This window comes from Myzus persicae, unplaced genomic scaffold, assembly GCF_001856785.1.
Source record: "Myzus persicae strain clone G006 unplaced genomic scaffold, MPER_G0061.0, whole genome shotgun sequence".
NCBI lineage: Eukaryota > Metazoa > Arthropoda > Insecta > Hemiptera > Aphididae > Myzus > Myzus persicae.
This window is the reverse complement of record NW_019104214.1, coordinates 59208-82048: the sequence shown is the minus strand read 5'-3', so window position 1 is coordinate 82048 and position 22841 is coordinate 59208. Positions and strand designations below refer to the sequence as shown.

At 27.4% G+C, this 22841-nt stretch overlaps 3 protein-coding genes and 1 non-coding gene across 6 annotated transcripts; 3 read left to right on the top strand and 1 right to left on the bottom strand.

Moving 5' to 3' along the window:
• The first annotated feature begins 1182 nt into the window (after positions 1–1182).
• Trnar-ccu lies at positions 1183–1255 on the top strand. The gene has a single exon. It is a non-coding gene; the product is annotated as a tRNA-Arg (tRNA).
• Positions 1256–4661: 3406 nt separating this feature from the next.
• Positions 4662–10520, bottom strand: LOC111040102 (zinc finger protein 471-like). 3 transcript variants are annotated; one of them, XM_022323857.1, is made up of 4 exons: positions 10340–10520; positions 8722–8846; positions 8526–8636; positions 4662–6573 (listed from the first exon to the last, which is right to left on the bottom strand). In XM_022323857.1, exons 2-4 carry the CDS (start codon positions 8832–8834, stop codon positions 5226–5228), a joined length of 1572 nt encoding a protein of 523 aa, XP_022179549.1. In that variant the 5' UTR covers positions 8835–8846; positions 10340–10520; the 3' UTR covers positions 4662–5225. The 3 variants fall into 3 exon arrangements, with proteins under 3 accessions (XP_022179549.1, XP_022179550.1, XP_022179552.1); XM_022323858.1 differs by lacking the exon at positions 10340–10520 and adding an exon at positions 10185–10312; XM_022323860.1 differs by lacking the exons at positions 8526–8636; positions 8722–8846; positions 10340–10520 and adding an exon at positions 6648–7381.
• Positions 10521–13198: 2678 nt separating this feature from the next.
• Positions 13199–15234, top strand: LOC111040114 (transmembrane protein 50A). Its single transcript, XM_022323874.1, has 4 exons — positions 13199–13526; positions 13583–13689; positions 14670–14833; positions 14906–15234. Exons 1-4 carry the CDS (start codon positions 13422–13424, stop codon positions 15013–15015), a joined length of 486 nt encoding a protein of 161 aa, XP_022179566.1. The 5' UTR covers positions 13199–13421; the 3' UTR covers positions 15016–15234.
• Positions 15235–16987: 1753 nt separating this feature from the next.
• Positions 16988–22785, top strand: LOC111040111 (hypoxia up-regulated protein 1-like). Its single transcript, XM_022323871.1, has 14 exons — positions 16988–17125; positions 17218–17486; positions 17594–17799; positions 18005–18170; positions 18240–18426; positions 18508–18657; positions 18725–18928; positions 19011–19434; positions 19507–19666; positions 19725–19890; positions 21411–21674; positions 21767–21874; positions 21966–22032; positions 22444–22785. Exons 1-14 carry the CDS (start codon positions 16988–16990, stop codon positions 22479–22481), a joined length of 2547 nt encoding a protein of 848 aa, XP_022179563.1. The 3' UTR covers positions 22482–22785.
• The last annotated feature ends 56 nt before the right edge of the window (positions 22786–22841 follow it).

Here is a 22841-nt window from a genome sequence, read left to right as displayed (position 1 = left end):
ACAAGGGGTGCTATAAACTATAAAGGCCCTTTTGCATTTCCCTATGGGCTATGATTGCGCCAAATGCCAATTTACCTATCAAAAATTATCTGTTGTGACGTTTTTTTAGTTATTATATTATAATATGATAATATTTGATAACATTTAGTTTTATTGTGTATTTGTGTGTACCTACCAAATTTCAAGGGAACTTAAATTTTGTTCGATTTATCGAACGAATAAAAACAATTCAATATAATAATATCGACTTTCAACATAAATCAGTAGGCATACTAGGTACCCTACATAATAAGAATATAGTTACTTACTGTATTTTTAATTTTCATATCACCTATAAATTATAATTTATAATCATTATTACCTACCTACTTAAGTAAACTTAAATTGAGTAATAAAAAATAATTACCTATTATAGTTATCAGTTACTAGTTATTACCATGTACCTTCGTCAAATTGTACGTATACATAGTTATTGCTTATTAGTTATTACTCATTAGTCATTATTTGACATACCTACCTACTAGATAATATTCATAGAATTTATAAGTGGTAACTCATACCTAGGAAGTCCTCGTGTTTGTACGTTGAATTTTTCAACCTGGTGCATATAGTATGTACAATTGTACATGAGTTATAAGTAGGTGGCTATAGCCTATAAGTATATCAAATATTACAATTTAAAAATTATTTTTAAAATATCGAAAAAAGAAACAATAACAAAAGTACCTAGGCAGTGAATGGTTTAAATAAAACAAAAAGTCTTCTTTTTGTAAACGAATCCCGATTTCTGGTATCGAAATTATATAGGCTGATAAATTAATTAGGTACAGTCCTTCTGATTGTCTTAAACAAATGTACATTTATACATTATAGTACCTCGTGAGTCGTGATTGCTACCTACTAACTATACCTACTGAAACAAATAATAATAATATGTAGCCATGTAGGTAATACTGTAATAGTAGGTGAAATATTCACAATAGGTTTGACTGTACAATAAAACAATTTAATATGTCATTACTCGTATTACGTCTTTATGCATTTTTCAATTACGATTACAAAACTATTAGGATTTACGAGTATTACGATTTCTTCTTTATTTACGACATAAAAGATAACTAAAATGATAACTATTGTTTACTATTGGCTTAAATTCTACCAATTCATTCAATTCACGCACCAGCCCCTGTGGCCTAATGGATAAGGCATCGGTCTCCTAAACCGGGGATTGTGGGTTCGAGTCCCACCAGGGGTACGGGCCAAATTTTTTGCATTTTTTTCCAGTACTACTTATGAATTTTATTTAATAACTACATGTTTAAAACTTAAATCCTAAAGAGCGGGTAAAAAGTTGTGAAATTTATCTTTCGGAAAAAGTATTTTTGTTAAAAAAGAAAAATGTCACATTACGGTTAGAAATTGGAATTGTATTACAGGTTCTAAGAGGAGATAACCTAACAATATATATATAGGTACATACATAGGGATATCGGATATGTAGGTATCCAACATAGGCGGAGATCTAGTGAAATATTAAGGGGGGCTCAAATATTTGATGACAAACAGACCCGTGGGGGCATTACCCCCACACCCCCCACAAACTAATTTTTACATTAGATCACTCATAAAAAATTGTTCTCGTTGACTCGTTATCATAACAACTTAAATAGTTACAAACATAAAAAAAAAAATAATTAATAAACGATTTAAATTTAAATATTTCAAACATATTTGAACTAAATTATTTATTAAAAATCTAAATCACAATCTCAAAAGAAATGTATTCCCAAGAACATCAAACAATAAGTAAAATATAATTTAGTATAAAATGGTCAATACGGTTAACGATTCATTCAATCGCGATACACTTTACGAATTTACGATAGGTTTAATACAGCTATAGCGATAGTCCTTTAATAGCTATCGCTTCTCGAGAATTAACAAAAATTAGGAAAAGAAATAATATTTTTCCCATCTAAAATAGAATGGTATAATATGTTATTCAATATAGATGGCCAATTGATACAAAATATGTACAATATTAGGTATATAAACACAATATAATATTATTGTGAATAGTGACTTAATTGTTCGGTATGTTACCGTAAATAATAAATTGGTAAATAGTGTGTATGTAATGTACTAGGTACACTTATATAATTGTGGATATTAGAATATAAAATAATGAAAAAAGTCCTGCAAACTGTACAAAATTACGGTATTGTTTGTTTAATATTTTTTATTTATTAGGTGGTCTTTAACTTCAAATCATTTATTTTGGGGGGACTAAGCCCCCGTAAGCCCCCCCCCCCGATCTCCGCCTATGGTATCCAATCCCTGTGTTTTGGGCGAATGAGAAAATAATTAATATCATCTAATACAGTAATACCTAATACTTGATTTACAAATTGCATTAATGATTATAATGTATTGTTTGATAATAATATATAGGTACTGATAATAAGGTTAGTAAATAATAGAGGGTGATTCACCAAGCATGCTCACCCCAATTTTTTCCTTTAATAATGAATTCATTCAAATTCTGGGTTTTGGAATTTTTAAATACAGTACTAACTTCAATGGTCATATTTTAAAATTCTTGAATTTTTTTACTACCTACCTGTTGTGATACAAACTTCTGTTTTCAAATGAGAACCCCTTCATTTACTGTAAATTAATAAGTGGATAATTTTTCTTAAAATTTTAATGTAGGTACCACATTTGAAATTCAAATGAGTAGTTTTTTAGTTATTAAAACGTTTGTATTAAGGATAATAGTCCTTAAAACTGTTTTTACATAACTATAAAATAGGTGGACATAAAATTGAATGTATTATTTATTATACTTGGGTCACTTTTACAAATTATTAACATCGGTAGATTAATTTTAATGACTACAATTTTCAAATCACTATAGGCTCCATATTTAATAAACTCATTACTCGTTAGGTACCCACTGTGGACCTTTTAACCTTAGAACTCAAAATTAAATAACTCAAAAACTACTCGTACCTACAAATTTTGATTTTGATACGTCAACAATTTTAGAAAAATTATGTACCTTATAATTTATAGTTGAATAGAGGTGTTCTCATTTTAAAAACAGAAGTTTCACAGTAAAGTGGTACAAATCCTCAAGAATTTGAAAATAAGGTCTTAAAGTAGGTATATTTAAAAATTTAAAAAAATCCGATTTTGAATAACTATTGCATTATAAAAGAAAAAAGGTTAGAGTGCCTACCTACATGGTAGTTACACAGTACCTACCTATCCATATGTGCCCACCAATGTATTATAATGTTGTTAAAATTAAAAAAAATATTTCATACAATGCCAAGGTAATAAGTATACCACACTCAATTGAGTGAGTATTGTTTAACAAAGTGGGGATGACCAGGATAACAATTAGTCTTACAATTTATTATAATTTATAACTTTATAATATGGAAAATATTGTCTTTAACTGCACTCAAAAATTACAAAAATCAGAATATTTTAATAAAATATGCGTAAGCATAATGTAAACATAAAAAGGGCGTGGGCAGTATTCATTTAATTAAAACGTAAGACGCAAGTACTGAAAGGTGGATTACAACAGTTTATTAAACCATAAAATAACCGATTTCATACTTTAATGGTGCCTACCTAGTACCTAACATGTATTTATATAAGTATAACTACTAACTAGTACGTGAACAAGAAATGTTGTAAATACAATTTATAAAAGTATAAGTGCGGGTGTAACTGTCAAGTGATATTACGACTAGGTACCTAACCTAAGGACTAGACAATACCATATAATAGTATACTATATACATAGTAAAGCGGTCCCCAACCTGTTGGTAGCACGGACCAACAATTTTGTAAAAATAACTTTGAGGTTTATTAACTAAATATATAGGTAAAAAATACAGGTTTTCTTCGATTTTTTTTCCACGGCCTAGTACCACGCTGCCTATGGGTTGGGAACCGTTCCTATATTATTTTAAGTAAGTTTACCAACAATAAATAGTTATGTCATCAATAATTATCTCTCATCTCAAAATAATATAAAAATGAGATCACTGAATTGAGAATAATATTGCAATAGGTATTAAAAGAAATTATTTATTATTATTTATTATCAGAGAACAAATAAATAATTATAATTAACTGCGATTAGAACACAATAAAATGGTTGTTTCATCTGGCCTTGTTGCAGACAGTCTAATAATCAAAAAGTTTTGTTTATTTAAGATTTAACAATAGTAAATAATTAATTATTACCTACCATTGATTATAAATACTAATCAATGCTACTATAAAGAATTAAAAGACTAATAAGCCAAACATTTTATTTTTTTATATTGCTTAAATAATGTTTTAAGCATTTCAACACTGATAATAGTCTTAATTATCTGACAATGGTCTATTCAGGAATCGCCAAAGAACCCAAAAATGACTTAACAAGGGACCTATTGGCAATCTAAGACATCCCCTTTACAAATGGGCAGTATTTTTTGCCCCCCCCCCACCCCAGACCAAAAATTAAGTGTAAAAACATTGAACAATATACAAATGCAAATATATAAATGTACTTTTTATTAAATAAATATTACTATTTTTTTTTTTTATCAGTATTAGTATAAATATTACAAATACAACATTAAATAATAAAAATTAAAAAAACCATATATTTTAAACTAACTAGTATTTATTTTAGTAGATAGTTCAAGGACTAAAACACCAGTACCGGAGGAGACAATTAAGTATCAATAATCATTACGCTAGCTTATTATTTTACATTGACATTAAATATATTTAAAAATAAATAATCATTAATAAACGTGGTAGCAATAATAACACATGTTGCCAAAAACACTTTTATACATATTTTTTTTTTAATTGGTCTTATTTTTAGTTTCACCTGAAAAATTATTTAAAATTGGAGATGTCTTGTTATTGCTGCCACGTCTCGGTCATGTGACAATAAAATAATGGAAAAAATAACTTAATTATAAATAAGAAATACAATACAAATATAACTTAAGGTTCACAATAAGATATTAAAATTAATTCATTAAAAGTAGACTTACATCATTTATAAACACAGAAATTAAAAAATAATGCATGTATAAAAATATTCTGAAAAATTAGTCTACATTGTACAACAGTGTCCTATGTATCTCACCTTTTTCAAATGATTTAACTAAATTAATTAAATGCATGCGAATCAAGCATTAAACTCAAATTGTATGATATCTAGATGTATGTAATTTCAATGAGAAAGAATCTTTAAATGCTACTGGACAGTATGGACATTTTATAGGATTGATTTCAGGATGCAAAGATTTAATATGACGAAGCAAGTTACATTTTGTTATTACTATACTACACCAATCGCATTCAACAGTTTTTGATTTTAGCTTCCGAGCAGGGAGTTTAAAACGAGAATGGTGCTGTCTATTATGTTGACTCAGGGATTGTTTTGATTTGAAATAATTACTGCAATAGGAACATTGAAATGATTTTACAATTTTTGAAATATGCTGTTTTTCACCTTCGCCATCTGTGCTCGTAATTATTTTTGCTTCAGAAACAGATCTGTGTTCTATTGATCCTGTAATTGCTCTTTGGTCATGTAGCGAATGACTTTCATTAAATGAAGTGTCATTAGAAATATCATTTGACATGTGTGATAGTAAGTGTTTTTCAAAATTTTTCTTTAATACAAACTTTTTATGACACTTATTACATATCATTTGTTGTTTGTGTTGCTTATAGTGAATATTTAATTTGCTGCGTGTTGTGAAATGACGATTGCAATCTTTACACTTAAAACTTCTGTTCAAATTAATCTTCGGTAAAAAGTATTTTTGAGATTTTCCACTACTATTTTTATTTTGACTTTTCATTTTCTTTTTGTCTAATGCCAGTTGTCTCCTTGAAGTCGTTTCACTTCTATAAGTGTGGTATTTCAAATGACCATTTAATGCTGCATGAGTTTTGAACGATTTAGTACACAAATTACATTGATAGAAGTTGGAAGTTCTATTTGAAATATTACTACAAATATTATGATGATTAAGAAATTTAGTTTCAGACCCTGTTGCAAACACACAATTTAGACACTTAAATGATTTGAATGTTTTTTGATTTATATTAGGATCAGTTACACTTAAGTTTTGGGTAAAATTGTTCGATACATTAGATGAAGACTGAATTTCCGGAGGACTTATGGATGAATTTCTCATGTGTAAATAATCAACATGGACACCCAGATGTAAATTCAAATGGGCCATAAGTTCAAATTGCACATTGCAAACTTTACACACGTAAGGTTTAATTTTATGTGCTAAATTTTTATGGACTATACATTCTTCAAAATTATTAAAATTAGCATAGCATATTTTACAAATAAATTGATCTTCGCTAACAATTTCCACATAGTTTGAAAATGTAGTACCCTCAATAATATTTCTAATTCTGTTGTCTTGCTCAGTTTTTATTTGAACTTCGTTAGTAGCTTCAATTTTAACATTAACCTCGAACTCCTCCACTGTAGATTGCCATGAAGTATGTTCCATTGTAGATCTAAGATACATAAAAAAATAATATCAGGTTATACGGTTAAAGTACAAACAATAAGGTATAATTGTATTCAGTACATTGAAATATATTGTGAACATTCAATTGAACTATGCTGCATGAAGGTTTTTTCTGTAAAACATTTATTGGACTATCAGCTTATTTAACATATGTATTATCTGGACCCTGGACTCAGTTAATTACACAAAGTAATTGGTTGAAGAAGTGGTGTACATTTACTACAGTCATTCAGTTCATTTATGCTTGGTTAGGGTTAGCACTTAAGTTAAATATTATACAAATATTTCACTTTGGCTATGATTCACACTCACACACAAAATATTAAGACATTTTGGAGTTTAGTTAGGTAGAAAAACTAAGTTTAAAGAAAAGTGGCTAGACACATAACCTAGATTTATACTTGATAGAATTCATGTAGTTCAAAACCCAATGACAACATTTCGATTATATTTTGAGAGACAAAAGCATTATAAAAATATATAGTGTGATTCCATTAAAAGGTATATAATTCTGTACAGCGATATTGGATTGAAATGGGGTGTTTTTTATAACAGTTAGGGACTAATTAAATTCACATTTTTTCTAAAATTTTGAAATGTTTAACCTTTTTAGTGTACACATGAGCAATACAACTAGCATGTCTTTAAATAGTAACACCTACTTTCAAAGAGAGATTTGGATAGAACAAAATTTTAGTTATTTCAGTACTTAGCTCCAACCATAGCTCTAAAACCTAAATTGACTAAATGATAATGAGGAGCTTAAGTTTTGATTAAAACTATCAAATTTTTCAAAAATCATCCTAGAATTGTAAGAATTATTATGCGTTTATAATTTAAATTATAAAAAATTTATATTTACATTTTATTGCATAATTTATAAGATTCTAGGATGATTGTTGAAAAATTTAATGATTTTAATAAAAATTTTAATTGGTAAAAAAGACCAAATTGACTTAAAACATTTTGTTCTATCAAAATTTGTTAAAAGTATGTGTTGCTATTTAAAAAAATGATAGTTGTATTGCGCATTTACACAATAAGAAGGTTAAAATTTTGAAAATTGTAAAAAATTGAGTATTTTAAGTCCCTAAATATTTAAAAACACCTTAATTTAACCCATTATCACTGGACAGAATTATTGAGTGTTACTCTTGAAAATAATAACACTGTATATACATTTTTTTAAATTAGAACTATTTATAAATTATTGATTGATTAAAAAAAATAAAAATTATTTTTTCAGTAAAAAATCTTGAAAGTAAAATACAATGTTCCTCATAAATTATTACTAGTGTAATTTTTAAAATAAGTAGATCAAAAACTTAAAATAAATTGTTGTGCCTATGTGAAGTATAATTTTAACAAGATTTGTCAATCACAAACATTTGCAAACTATATTGGGTTAGATATTCATAAATTGTTTACTTTTTACAACAGAGATTTAAAAATGTATTTCATGATTCCTCATAAGTTTGTCCACCTTCAAAAAAAAAGTTTACCGGAAAGTCAAATCAATTTTTTAGGAATTACAAATTAAAATTTTTTCTCATGAAACAATTATATTGGCATTTTCCGTAAAACATAAAATTAAAAAAATATTTCAGAAATATTATTATTTCTATAATTACACAAGAAATGTTTAAGTTTTTATCTACAATAATCAATAAAATTGTTTTCGCCTGATCAAAAGACTTGCGAACTACATTGCTGTAATGTATTATGTTATTGATTAGGTATATCTCTTTCAGTGTGGAATATTAGTTAGGCTAATAGGTTTATCTTTTAATTGCAGAAAAAAAATTATAAATGAAGTACTTTCTTGATTCAGGGGCATCTAGACCCCTTTTTAGAGCTGTTGATTTGTACAGTAAATAATGTTTTGTTTGAATAGTAAAGACAGTATAAGTATAGAACTAAATTTCAATATTAACATACTCGTAGATACTAGCATTTTCTAGATATTCCTGTTTTATTGATGCAGGATCAATAGGAGTAGTCCACTCATTTAATAATGTTGATGTATTGGTATTCTGTTTTTTATGATTTCTAAATCAAAAGATAAAAAAAAACGATACAAATTACACATAATTAGGTATATGTGATATTATGTTTTGAAAGCTTCTATACTCACTGGGCAGTATTCTGCTCTATATCCTCTTTTGTTAATCGTGTAAGTTTAACATAAGCGTTGAAATTCAAACTCGGCTGCTCTCCCAAATGTTCATTAGTATGCATCTTTGACATTTTGTAGTATTACTGAAAATTTAAATGAATAGTAGGTAGATACAGTATGATTGGATTTCTCAATTACAATATAGCATAAATGACTGTGTTACAATTAATGCAATTTGTTGTCATTAAATTACTATTTACATAGGTAAATTGACTGATAAGTCAACTAGGGAAAAATAATATTTACGGTAAACATAATGTCCCAATTTTGGGGGCAATAAAAACTACCGAGAAATATTAAAAACTCAGATAAGAAGGTAGATGGTTCAATCAGTATAGGTAATAGATACATATCAAACCCTGGCAATACTGGCTGCAGTGCCCAACACACAATGCTACATCAACTACACAAAATAGTAGACTATGTCACTAAAACACTCGTGACAAAAAATACTGTTCAGGTATCTTTCCTGACGTAGCCCAAGCATTCGATACTGTATGGCATGACAGCTTGCTATTCAAACAAAAAAATATTTTCCTGGCGCCATGCTACTTCTCAAATCTTACCTGAATGACAGAACTTTTAAAGTTGAACTAGAATCGACACTCCAGCCCACAATTAATCTTAGCTGATATTCCACGAGGAAGCGACATCACTCCTTTCTTTTATACACTATTCACAGTAGATATAACACCTTTGACACCACCCTTTTGGGACCTATGACGACAACACCTCAATATTTTTTTTCAGCCACGACTTCCACAAAGCAAACTTCCAACTGCAAAACCACTTGAACAACCTTTTCCATTGGTTTAACTCTTGGAGAATTAAAGTCAATGACTCCAAATCAGCTCATTTCACATTTGCCCTCCGGCCGGAAATCCGCCCCCATAACAATTAACAACACACCTCAGACTAATGAAGTAAAATATCCTGGTCTAGGGTTTGACAAAAGACTCACCTAGGGCCCACACCTTAAAAATAAACACAAGTAAATGAACAGCCGCCTACATATCCTAAAATTGCTATGAAATCAAAAATGAACACCTCTAACTGTCTAATATTTCACAAAAGCTTACATCAACCTATATGGTCCTATGGAATAGCACTCTCCAACATCCGAACGGTCCAAGCTCTCCAAGCAATTTGCCTATGAATGACTGTCAAAGCCCCTTGGAGCATTAAATAAATACCATCGATCACAATGAGCTAAAAATTGATACTATCACACAAACAGTTGTCACATCCTACACTCGCCTCCACTCCAAAACAACCAATCACCCCAATAACCTCATCGCTCGACTGCACTCCAATCATCTTTCAAGAAGAAGTAAATTACTCGAGTTCAAGCGTTTCTAATGAAAAGCGCCCTCAAGTTTCTCTCCGCCCTTTCTATTTGTATGGCTAGACATTTTACTTACTGTGCACAATAGTTTAATAAGTAAGCAACTTATTATAATAAACTGAAAAAAAAATTTATTAGATACACTACATCACATTACATTATATTCGGTATTGTAAAATCGTATAATGTTAAGAGCAATTATATATTGAACAATATAATCGTCATTCTTACTTGTTAATCTTTATGTTTGTCAAGTGGTCGACTATCGGACTACGGTAATTCGTATTTCCGTTACAAAGGTCGACGGGGCAGAACGTGAAAAACGTGAAGCGACGTATATGAAAGAGTACGACTTATGTTCGACTATGGCCCATGGTCGTATGGTCTGAGGTCCATTACAGACAATTAATTCTTTGTGTCGTACTGTTATCTGCTATTAACCGCCAACAGAACAGGTGATACAACGATTCCAAAGATCTTGGAAATATAAAAATACGACTCCCCCCCTCGTTGTTAAGAGGACGCCGCGAATCGTGTTGTCTCCGTCCAACAAAATAATAATAATATTACAATACAATATTATAATATTGTATATTGACATAATATGTATTGTATAGTTGTATACTTGTATAGCAAAAACTGTTTTGCGCAGGGTAGTACCACTCGGGATTGAAGTCCAAGCTAAGCAACCAAATTTCCAAACGCTCATTTACTATGCAACGTAATTTTTATTTTTTCGATGTAACGATTAACAACTCTCTATCAACCCTTGAATCACATTTTCATGTGTTTTGACTGAGTAAAAATGTTTTATCGACATGTCTATAAATAGCTCAAAAAGAGTCAAAATATTTTTGAACTTTTATCTATATGATGCATTTGAAAATGCTTTTAATATTCTGTGAAAATATCATGCACTGATCTACGATCATTTTTTTAGATGAAAAAAAAACAAAAAAACAAATTCGATTTTGTGAAAAAATCTCAGTTTCTACTTAATTTTTTTTTTGAAAACTACTGGGAATTATTAATTCATTAAAATAAAATCAAGGTACACTTTCCCAACAGAAAAGGTTGGTTTAGACTTAAGTTGAAAATCATAGCTTACTGATTACTCATCCTGTACACAGCCATATTTGAATAAAAATAAAAAAGTGGGGAAGTGGATACCACTGTACTGTAGGTAAATTAGCTAATTAACGGAGGTGGTGAGAGGGGGCAATAGCACCCTCTAACAATTTTAGAAGGGCAATTCCCCCCTTGGTATTTTTAAAAATAATAAGAAAAATATTATCGAAAAGGCATTTTTATGAGAAAAAAAGACTTTTATGCACCGAAAAATCATCAAATATGCTTTAAAAAATAAGCACTTTAATAATAATACGCGTCTAATTATTAAAAATATGCCTTAAATAAAATTCTCACCCATAGGTAAAACACTAAAAAAATACATTTGTCTTTAAATATTTTATTTATTTAAAATAATTTTAACTATTTCGGGTATTTTATTCTATTTTCTATGTAGACACCCATATGTAAAAAAAAATAAATAATTATATAATTATATATATATTTATACAGGCAAATACTGATCTGATTCTTCATTCAAATTCAATATAATTCTTGACCTTGTTTCATGAAAAATATTTACTGAGGTGCTTGATTTTTGACAAAACTTTCAAAATATTATCTTATAATCAAAAATATGTCCATTAAATCCAAAAATGTCAAAATATGCAAAAGCATGCACTAAAAACTTTGAGTAGGTATTTGATCACATTGGTACCTAGGTACAAACATAACATCATTTCATCAAGCTTTTTTCATAATGTAATTTAGTTTTACAGGCTACAATAAATAGTTAGTTTAGATAATATTATGTTAGAATTTCCACAGATTAAGTAGGTATAATATCTAGTATTGAATTACACGGTATATCGACATAAAGTAAAGCCCCCCCCCCTTTAAAAATTGCCCTCCAAGTTACGCTCATGGTTCAAAACTTAAAATGTTATTTTAAGCATAGGTTAAATACTTAAATATGTATACAAGTATATTTAATCTATGTTTTAAGTCAAGTAATTTATTTTTCAAAATATTTTTTTGGAATAAATTAATTCAAAACGTATCTAATAAAGTAATATATTTTTTTTAAGTATTAATTTTGGGATTTTTAGGATATAAGTCTTAAATTATTATCAATATGATTTTCATAATTTTTTTCAGTCTAACTATTATCTAGTATAAATTTTATTTTCCGAGCAATGCGATGAATACATTTATTTTATAAATAGGCATCAGGTATGTGTTTTTTTAGACGCTGAAAGAATCGATGAATGCATTGATCTTACAAAATTTTTTATTTTATTTTTAATATTTATACATGATAATTAGTCATAATAATGCATTGGCGTTGAGAAAAACAAAAACAATTAAGAAAAAACGTAGATTTTTACGTAAAAATTCAAAACCATGGTTATTAACTGCAGTTTTCGACAAAATGGATTTAGCTTTTTTGGTGTAGGTATCTAAAAAACTAATAGCAGTAAATACTCAGGTAGGTACTTGAAATTTTTATTAGTTATTAGTATTTTCTACATAGCAATAAATGTCGAGCTTTTTCAATCTTTTTGAGCTGTTTTTGGACATGAGAAATATTTAGAAAGTTTACCTATACTACAACAAAAGAATCTACAAAATATATAAACCCAGTTTTTTTTTGTAGACATTTTAAGCTCAAATTTGGACCAACTTAGAAAATTCTAACTAAGGATAACGATTTTAGATATTATTTGTTGTAATGTAAAAATATTATTCGTAGGTAGGTACTCGAAACTTTTAAAATATATTATTTTCTACACACAATGAATTTGCAAATGCAATTTTATCGTCAAAAATTTATTTAATCTACTGAGGTACTAAATAGTGCTTAATGCCTTACTAAAGTCTAAAATAAATTACTGCCTTTAATCCACTTTAATATTATGTCTGTGCTTTTTATGACAATATTACAATAATATCGCACTATCACTATTGTTCTATGGTATCACAAGAGATAATATCACAGAATATTCTGTTGTATAGACATTTGTGAATTCTTCATTGTTAAATCACTAATCATTAATCAGTAATATTCGCTGATCCACTGAACAGTAGCTGAAATAGCTCCGAGTTGTAGTTTAAATAAATACCAAAGTATTTAGTCTAAGTGTAACAACATTTTGCAAATTCTTAACACACTGTGTTCATACTTATATAAAAAAAAAATTATTTTACATTAACTTACTAGTATTGCTTTTATTATTTTTTAACAATGCCTATGGTCTGTATGGATAACTTGAACTTGGGAAATTGTTTGTGGTTTGAAGGAGGAAGTGAAAAAAGAAATGTTGTTTCTGGGATGATATCAGGACTTCTGGTTGGTGAAATGTATATTATTTAGATACAAAATGATTGCTAATTATCGTTTAACAGTTTGCAGTCGGATGGTGGCTAATAATTGATGGTATGGCAGTAAACCCTAGTCAAGTTCCTGGTACCTATCATATTTGTGGATTGGTTGGAACATTTTCATTGTTTATGTAAGTGTACATTTATACAATTATTTTATAATTTTTTTTTTTTAACTGTAAAACTTAAGATTCTAACATACAAATTTTTATTTAAGTAAAAAAAAAAAATGGCCTTATTTAAAATTAATATTATCATATAGTTTCATACACTATCCAAAAGTCTAAAAAATATATAATGGTCCCTAAGTTGATAGGTATCAAGATGAAACTATAAAATGTTTATGGATCATTTAAATTTTAAAAAAATGTAACAAGACAGTAGGTACCTATGGTTAATAATATTTTGCAGCTCTCAAATGTTTATTTTTTTTTTTTAAGGAATTTAACCATTAGATAGAATTATTATTTTTTATTTGTTTATTTATAAAGACATTTACAATTTATTGACTATAAAAATTGATATATTTTGTGTATGGTTAATAAGTTTCACATGAATAATCCGTGAAGGATGTAATTCACAAACAGCGCCTCAGAATAATACAATGTCACAATATGAAAAATATATGTTGCATGAATCATTTTTTTTTGAAATTAGAAAACTCAAATTAGACTAAATTATGTATGGTATATATTTTCTATACCAAACACCTTAATTCAAATTTTTTTTTTCATCATTGACTTTTTGACACAAAAACAAAAATTGGCTCAGATAATTAGTTCCAAAATTATAGGTTACAGTATTTCTATACTTACCAAACCATAGGTTAGATCACCTGTTTGGTTACCCGTTATGTTAGCTTAGATCTACATAACTCTCTACCCCTAGGTTGACAATAGATTGTAGATGCTTATGTTTATATAATAGCTATAATACTTTTTTATATTGATGAATAATTATACTATTCAGTGTAATAAAATAATTGTAGTATAGTTTAAAATACATTTTTTTTATGTTATAATGTTCAAAACTTAGACTCCAATGATAATAAGTCTTTGGTTTTTTTTTTGATATTAATTATTTTGTGCAAAATTGTAATCATGTTTTTTAGGATCAACGTTGTATCTAATTCTCAAATTCGAGGAGAAGCTTACTCGGGAGGATGGTTTGGACCCAGAGGAGCACGTAGTTGGTTATTTATGGGTTTTGTATTGGGTTTTGCTGCTTTGATTGCTGCTTGTTGGATATTTTTTGCGGATTTTGTAGCAGCTAAAAGTAAGACTACAATTACTAGAAATATTTGTTATTATTTTGGTACACATTTTAAACATCAATTTTGATTTATAGGTTCAATTAAACCAAATATGACAGTTGGACTTGAACTGTTTTTTCAAAATGTTTTTATATTTGCTGCTTCTCTGATTTACAAATTTGGTCGTGTAGAAGATCAATGGTAAAGAAAAAATAATACTAAAATGATCAATGTGGTACTACATTAAAAAATATTTGTATTCAATTTCTACAAAAATTAAATCGTGTGTAATAACTAATAAGCATTTAAGACTATATTATTGTAAATATTTTTTTTAATACAATTTTAGTTATTTAAAAAAAAATACTATTTAGTAGATTTAGTTTTCAGATTTTAATCTCTATTATAAAAAAAAGTTGAAATATTTGCTTATTTTATTGAAATATTTTATATGAGGTCAATCTTTTAAATATATTATTGAATTATCTACTTAAAAAAAACTGAAATCTTTATTTTTCAACAAAGTAATAAGTATTAAATTACACTTTTACTCTTCAAGGAGAACCATCACTTTTTATGCATCGGGAATGATGAGATTGGCGGGTGGTGAAGAACCATGTGATCGCCCTAACTCTGGGTAGTTTGTTGTAGATGCACAGTACTGACTTAAATCGGTCAGCTGATTTATTATTCTCTTTTTTGACAGAGTATAGCTACATTATTTTTTACCAAACTTGTCATTGAGATTACATTCTATATGAATATATGGAATCGTTGATGAGTGATGGATGACTCATCAGTCATCAATAATAATTTTAAAAATGATTTTGGTATTATTCTTAATCCTTTAAGTTTATTAGAACTTTTTTAAATTTATTTGTAAGTACTTCACTAAAATTCAAAAACATGAAAATAAATAATGTAAAATATTTATATTTTAAAAGCGAACAACATGTAATAATTTGGTAAATTGTTGACCTACAAAATATCCAAAAATATTTCTGTCGAGAATATTACGTCCGAAAATAGATGTTGGAAAATAATGTCCTTGAAACAAAGTTTATCCAAAAATGTACCTAGGTTTTGGATTAAATATTTTCGCTAGGATAATTTTTGAATGTAATATTTTCTATCGTTTTACTTTTGCTATACATATTTTCCAGATTAAATATGCTTTAGACAAAATTTTGTTCTTATAATATATTATTCGATAGAAAGATTTTTCTGCTAAAATACAGTTTGGATGAAATATTTTCTGATATTGTACACACTCCCCATGCTATTAAACCTAACAATAGTAAAATCAATGGTTTGTTAAAAATCGGTTGTTTTTGATGACCTAAAATTATATTTATGGTTTAATTATATGGTCTCTATACTATCAGGTGATAAATCAAAAAAAAGAAACTATTCAGCAAAAATTACCCTTATTCCTTTAATTTGAATGTTTCACATTCCTGTAGGCTATAAAAGCTGTATTATTTTATAATACATTATCAACATATTATAGTATTATAGTATTAGTGTTTACTGTATTATTAGCAACATTTTAACTTAAAATAAATAACATATTAATTCATTAGTTATATATTTATATGGCTATCTACAGTAAAACATGGTTATAAACAGTTTTATTCATAAGTTAATTAAAATTACAAGATACTATTGTAAAAATAATTAAATTAAATAACAAAATAATTGATCTTATATATGTATATGGATACCGTTGAATAAACAACACACGGATACACTATATCATAAACCTGTCTATGCATTATGCATAATTCCTAAAGATTTTAAAACAAATTTGCATAATTTACGCACTTTGGAAAAATTTGTTAATACTAATTAATAGTTTTTATCAACCAATCAGAAATCACCAAATGTATATTTGTTTACATTTAGACTAAATGAGACATGTCACATGTGCAGCTACATTAATTTTCAATAAAAAAAAAGTGTTAACATGTTTTGTTTGAATTTACAAATAAACAGTTGTAACTTGTAAGTATTAAACAATATAAAATTATATTTTTTGGCATAAAAGTTATTATTTTTCTTCACATAAAATATTTCTTCTATTTTCATTGAATTAGATAATTGGCAAATTGTGTGTCTAGGTAAGTGAAGAATATTATTTTTATTACTGTTGGTTAATTTTAAATCTATTTATCAAAATGAATATCTTGTTTTGGACATCAATCACAACACAAATCATAATAATGGAGTTGTGTTTACAAATTATCGATGTATACAGTTTAACTGTAATGAGTGTAGACCTTGGTTCGGAATGGATGAAAGTAGCAATAGTTTCAGTAAGTATTAATACGAGAATGGCCCATACATAAAACAAATATTTCTATTTTTACCAATATATTATATTTTTATATGTTCTAAATTTGCTTAGCCTGACATTCCAGAAGAAATAGCTCTTAACAAAGAATCTAAAAGGAAAACTCCTAGTGCTATAGCTTTTCGCGATGGTGAACGTATGTTTGGGAAAGATGCACTAGCTGTGGGAGTTCGATTTCCACCCAACTGTTACATTTATTTTCTAGACTTATTAGGAAAGAAAATAGACAATCCGATTGTTGATGTCTATAAAACACGGTTCCCTTATTATAACATTATTCCTGATCCAAAAAGAAATACAGTGATTTTCAAGCATAACGACTCGTATGTTTAAATGATATAAGTTCTTAAGTACCTAATGAATAATGATAAATATTATGTCTCAATGACTCAATACCTATTGTTATATTTAATGTACAACAAAATTGTAGTGATGAACAATTTTCACCTGAAGAATTAGTGGCAATGATGTTGGAAAAAGCAAGAGAATTCGCACAAGATAATTCTGGACAAGTTATAAATGAAGCAGTAATTTCTGTCCCTGGTTATTTTGGTCAAGCCGAACGATCTGCAATGTTGAGAGCAGCAGAAATTGTTGGAATTAAAGTATTGCAGCTTGTCAACAGTTATACTGCAAGTAAGTCCATATGTGTATAAAAAATACCTAATCTATCAATACCTTATACCTACACAACTAATAGGTTTCAAAACTACTAATTATTTTAAAGCATTTAATTACATACTGCAGTTTCAGTGATATAATGTATAAACTTAAGTTATTAAATTGTATATGCTATGATGTTTCTATTGTGTTTAAATAATACAAATTAATTTTTTTTTAGCTGCTTTGAATTATGGTATATCCCATATAAAAAGTTTTAATGAAATATCCCCAATGTATATGATGTTTTACGATATGGGTGCATATGGTACTCAAGTATCAGTTGTATCCTATCAATTAGTAAAATCTAATGAACTTCAACCACAACTTACTGTACTGGGAGTAGGGTTTGTACCTTCAAATCTTAACAATGTTAAAGAACAATTATTCTAATATTTAAATATTTAATTTACCAGATACGACCGAAACTTGGGTGGCTTGGAAATACAACTGCGGCTAAGAGATTACTTAGCAACTAAATTTAACGATCTAAAATTAACACCCAACGATGTTACTAAAAACCCTCAATCCATGGCAAAACTATTCAAAGAAGCTGGACGATTAAAGGTTGTATTAAGTGCAAATACTGAACATTTTGCCCGAGTAATTCAACATTATTTTAATTATTATGATATGATCTTTGTAATATAAATAAATATTAATACTTAAAACATGAAATTTTAGATAGAAAGTTTAATTGACCAAAAAGATATGGACATTAAAGTTACCCGAGAAGAACTAGAACGGTTGTGCAAAGATTTATTTGATAAAGTTACACGTCCAGCTCTAAAAGCTTTAGTTGCGTCAGGACTGACTATTGAACTTATTAAACAGGTAAATTGAATTAAATTTTGTTTTTAGTTATGAACCACAATAATATAATTATTAGATAATATTTTAGGTGATGTTAGTTGGTGCCGGTACTAGAGTTCCTCGAATTCAAGATATTTTAATTAAAGATTTAAAAAATGGTCATTTGCTTGGTCGGTCATTGAATACTGATGAAGCTGCCGCTTTAGGAGCTGCATATAAAGCAGCAGAACTTAAAAATGGATTCAAAATTAACACATTTATTACTAAAGATGCCACGATGTTCCCTATTGAGGTTAATTTATTCATATTATATGATTCATCATGTTCCACACTTTAAGAATTTTAATATTTATTTATCAATATGTTCTATATAGTTGATATTTAATAGAGAAAACAAATTTGAAAGTGAACCCATTAAACAAGTAAGGCGTATTTTATTTAGTTACATGAAGCCTTACCCACTACGCAAAATAGTAACATTTATTAATCATAAATTAGATTTTGATTTTACTGTGGGTTATGCGGAACTTAATCATTTAGATGAAAATGCAATAAGATGTTTAGGTTCATTGTCACTTGATCACATACAATTAAAAGGAGTACAAGATTCCTATTCTAAGTATCAAGACCAAGAAAGTATAAATGCCAATAAAATAAACTTACATTTTATTATGGATGCTAGTGGTATATTAATATTAGAAAATGTCGAGTTTTCAATTGGAAAATCTGTTACTAATGATCAAATAGAAGAATCAATTTTATTGAAAATTTTTAATTTCATAAGAAATTTATTTAAAGGTTAAAATTTAAAATTATAATAGTTTGAATAAGAAAAGTTGTATGAATCCATTTGAATTATTTTTAATTTAGTTGGTGACAAATTCATTGAAAATAAAATACTTGTCCAAAATAACCTAGACGATTCTAGTGGTTCTACACTTCCTGCTGTTAGACAAACTATTGAAGTTGAACATGAATATTTATTTGTGCTTCCTATAGGTGATGATGATTTGCAAAATGTAATTACAAAGTAAGGTATTTATTTAGAAACTAATATTTTTAATAGTCTAATTGTGCATATTATTTAGATTAAAGAAGCTTAGGGCAAAGGATTTGTCTCAATTACGTAAAGAAAAGGCGTTACATAATTTACTTACACTTATTGTTGAAGTACGTGAAAAATTAAATCAGCCAGAGTATACTAATTCTGCTACTGATGCAGAAACAAGATCTATTTTGGAAAAATTGTCTGAGGTATCTATACTTTTGTCTCTTCGGTTAACTGTAAATACTTTAAAATAAAGTTTAGGTATAATAGTTAGTATCTTTAGATCAATATAATAAAATGTAGACAATATTTATGTTACATCTGGTGTTCCTTAGGATGATAATTTATAACCCCTTCTATTATTTCTGCTTTTTATTAATGATATTTCTAGTAAATTCTCCAATTTTTTATTACTAGCTGATGAATTAAGTTGTTTAAGCTGATTCAATGTCATAATGTCAATCCTCTTCCTATATAAATCTTGATTTTACTAATTGAATATTTCTAAAATCTTTAGTATAACGTTCTTATCTCCTTTTGTATAGTTTGATGTCTAATGACAGCTAATCGCTAATACCAAAAATAATTTTGATTTTTTTCGTTCACTCTTAAACTAACAAAAGACATTTTGAATTTTGATGTTACTTGTTTATTTATTTGTGATAGGTCACAACATTTTTTTCTGTATTCAATTACCTACCTATTACCCCTGATTTTATTTTATTTTATTATTTTATTTCATGAAAATTGAAATTTATTTTTTATTAGTAGTATAGATTATTAGTTTTAGTATGATATAAGCTTCCCACTCGGCAAAAAAATAAGCCAATTAAATCCAGTCATTCTCAATTGATGCGGTTACCAACAGATAGTTTTTTTTATTTTATAGATACATCTATTATAGGTACTTATTATTACTAGTATATCACACTGACCACGCTGTATCTATTCTATATTTTTTCTATGATAGTATTCACTATTCAGCATATTATAATCACAGTGGCACTTGCTTGAACCGGTGTCAATGACAAGGTGTGGCATGGTAATGCACAAAATTGGTATGTTCCCTCACTGAACTGAGTGTCTGAGTATAGCCAGTAATTCAAATACAGCCATATAGGTGGTCTACCAAACATCATCACTCCAATTTTTTTCTCTTTTAATGAATGAATGAATGAATTATATTTATTTATTGATTCAATTAATTTATTGATAAAATCCCAATTATAATTAATTGATATTAATTTGTTAGAGCACACAATGCATTGCATTATAAGAAATAATTTATTCTATTAAAAAAATATGAAATATAACATAAATGCTGAACATACATTAAAAAAAAACATAAAAACATACATTCTCATTCATCTGTTAATGCATTAATTTAATTTTAGTAAAAATAGCCTAACTGATTGAATGCTATAAAAAATAGAGCATCTTGGGACTAAATGGTATCTACTACAAAGTTCAGTGTGTTCATTGTTGCCCAAAGCATGTATGCTCATAACCCATTTAAATTCTTAGTACATTAATCCACCGCCTGTTTTTTTTAGGAAATCAGTCATTAATTATAATCATTATTCATGTATAATATATATGTACAATATATGCCTATATAGAGGATACAGCTAATAAAATATAAAATATAGATACATTTATCATAAAGTAATATGTATGTGTTTAGTACTGTATATTGTTATAAATAAGTAAAACTTCCTGTTATAAGATTTCGATCTGGTTGGGATATGATGGTCTCAATGCTGAAGCAGAAGAATTAGAGTATACATATAATAATTTAAGAAAAATATTAAAGCCTGTTTGGGACAGAGCATTTGAGCACATAGAAAGAAAAACGAGATTAGAAATACTAAGTAACACATTAAAAAAGAGCAAATCATTTTTGAAAAAAATAAAAAACAAAACCTTAGTAGATACTCCATTCACAAAAACAGAAATAGAAAAACTGGAAGAATTGATTTTAGAAATAACGGTGAGTGAATTAAAATTTACCTATTAATTGAAAATAATAAAAATAACAATTTTTAAGATAAATAAATAAAATATTTCTTATACTATTTTTAGACTTGGAGAGATAAGCAAGTAGAAGAACAGGAAAGACTTCCAAAATATGTTGATCCTGTGTTGTCAATATTAACAATTGAAACAAAACATTCAAATATTAGACAGAAGGTATATTGTGTAAAATATAGATATAAATTGTAGTAATTTGTCTTGGATACTAAAATTTTTAATTATATTTTAATTTTTAATGTCTTAACAGATGAAATATTTAATGACAAAATTCATTAACTGGAAACTAAAAAATAAAAAGCAATTTTATGTTAAAGGTAACCGTTTATACTTTTTAGTAGGATTTCCATAGTTAATAATAATGATAATATTATTTTAGTGTGAACTTTTATTTTTCCTTACTAACTATGATTCATAAATTATTATTTACCTACCTATTGTGGTAAAAAATGTATAACCTAATTATTAAATTATATAATAACACAAATTAAATTTCATATTGTTTAATTTAAGAAATTTAACACAATACACAGTATGTAGGTATTCGCTTGTACCAGTTGTACCTATGTGTAGAAATCTAATTATTATGTATTTTGGAATCTACATTCATGATAGAAACAAAGTTTCAAGAAAAAACTTTTAAAATTTAACCAGATTTTATTTCTTATTAAATCCTAAGTTGGAGTTATGTTTTTATTATGAATTATGATTATTATTTTTTTTTACAGATGACCTCCAATACGCTGACATCCGCAAAGAATTATAGTTCATTTAATATGTAAATGGTGCATATTAAATATTTATAAAAATGTGTAATTATATTTATAATTATTTTTATATTAATTTATAGCATAAAGTAATAAACATAACATTATTATTGTAAGTGAGTTTTTAGATTATCTTTTAATACTAATTACCTACTCTCCATCAGTAACTAGTCATTTGTTTATGATACTGGTTTAACATTAAAGGGCACCGTTACTAGGTAAAATCATAATGATTTTGTTTTAATCCATACTGATTTTCCTATTTAACCTATTTTAAATTACTTGTATATTTCACATTTATCTTTTAAAACTCAATATAATGAAAAAAGTGTAGGTAATCAAAATTAAGATTTTATTTG

Excerpts from the sequence above, each read along its gene's own strand:
- LOC111040114 (XM_022323874.1), top strand. The coding sequence starts at position 13,422 with ATGCCTATGGTCTGTATGGATAACTTGAACTTGGGAAATTGTTTGTGG. Across the intron at positions 13,527-13,582 it reads GGATGATATCAGGACTTCTG|TTTGCAGTCGGATGGTGGCT; the intron begins GTTGGTGAAATG and ends ATCGTTTAACAG. Across the intron at positions 13,690-14,669 it reads GGAACATTTTCATTGTTTAT|GATCAACGTTGTATCTAATT; the intron begins GTAAGTGTACAT and ends CATGTTTTTTAG.
- LOC111040102 (XM_022323857.1), bottom strand. The coding sequence starts at position 8,834 with ATGTCAAAGATGCATACTAATGAACATTTGGGAGAGCAGCCGAGTTTG. Across the intron at positions 8,637-8,721 it reads ATAGAGCAGAATACTGCCCA|AAATCATAAAAAACAGAATA; the intron begins GTGAGTATAGAA and ends CTTTTGATTTAG. Across the intron at positions 6,574-8,525 it reads GAAAATGCTAGTATCTACGA|ATCTACAATGGAACATACTT; the intron begins GTATGTTAATAT and ends TATGTATCTTAG.
- LOC111040111 (XM_022323871.1), top strand. The coding sequence starts at position 16,988 with ATGAATATCTTGTTTTGGACATCAATCACAACACAAATCATAATAATG. Across the intron at positions 18,929-19,010 it reads CCACGATGTTCCCTATTGAG|TTGATATTTAATAGAGAAAA; the intron begins GTTAATTTATTC and ends TGTTCTATATAG. Across the intron at positions 21,675-21,766 it reads AATTGATTTTAGAAATAACG|ACTTGGAGAGATAAGCAAGT; the intron begins GTGAGTGAATTA and ends TACTATTTTTAG.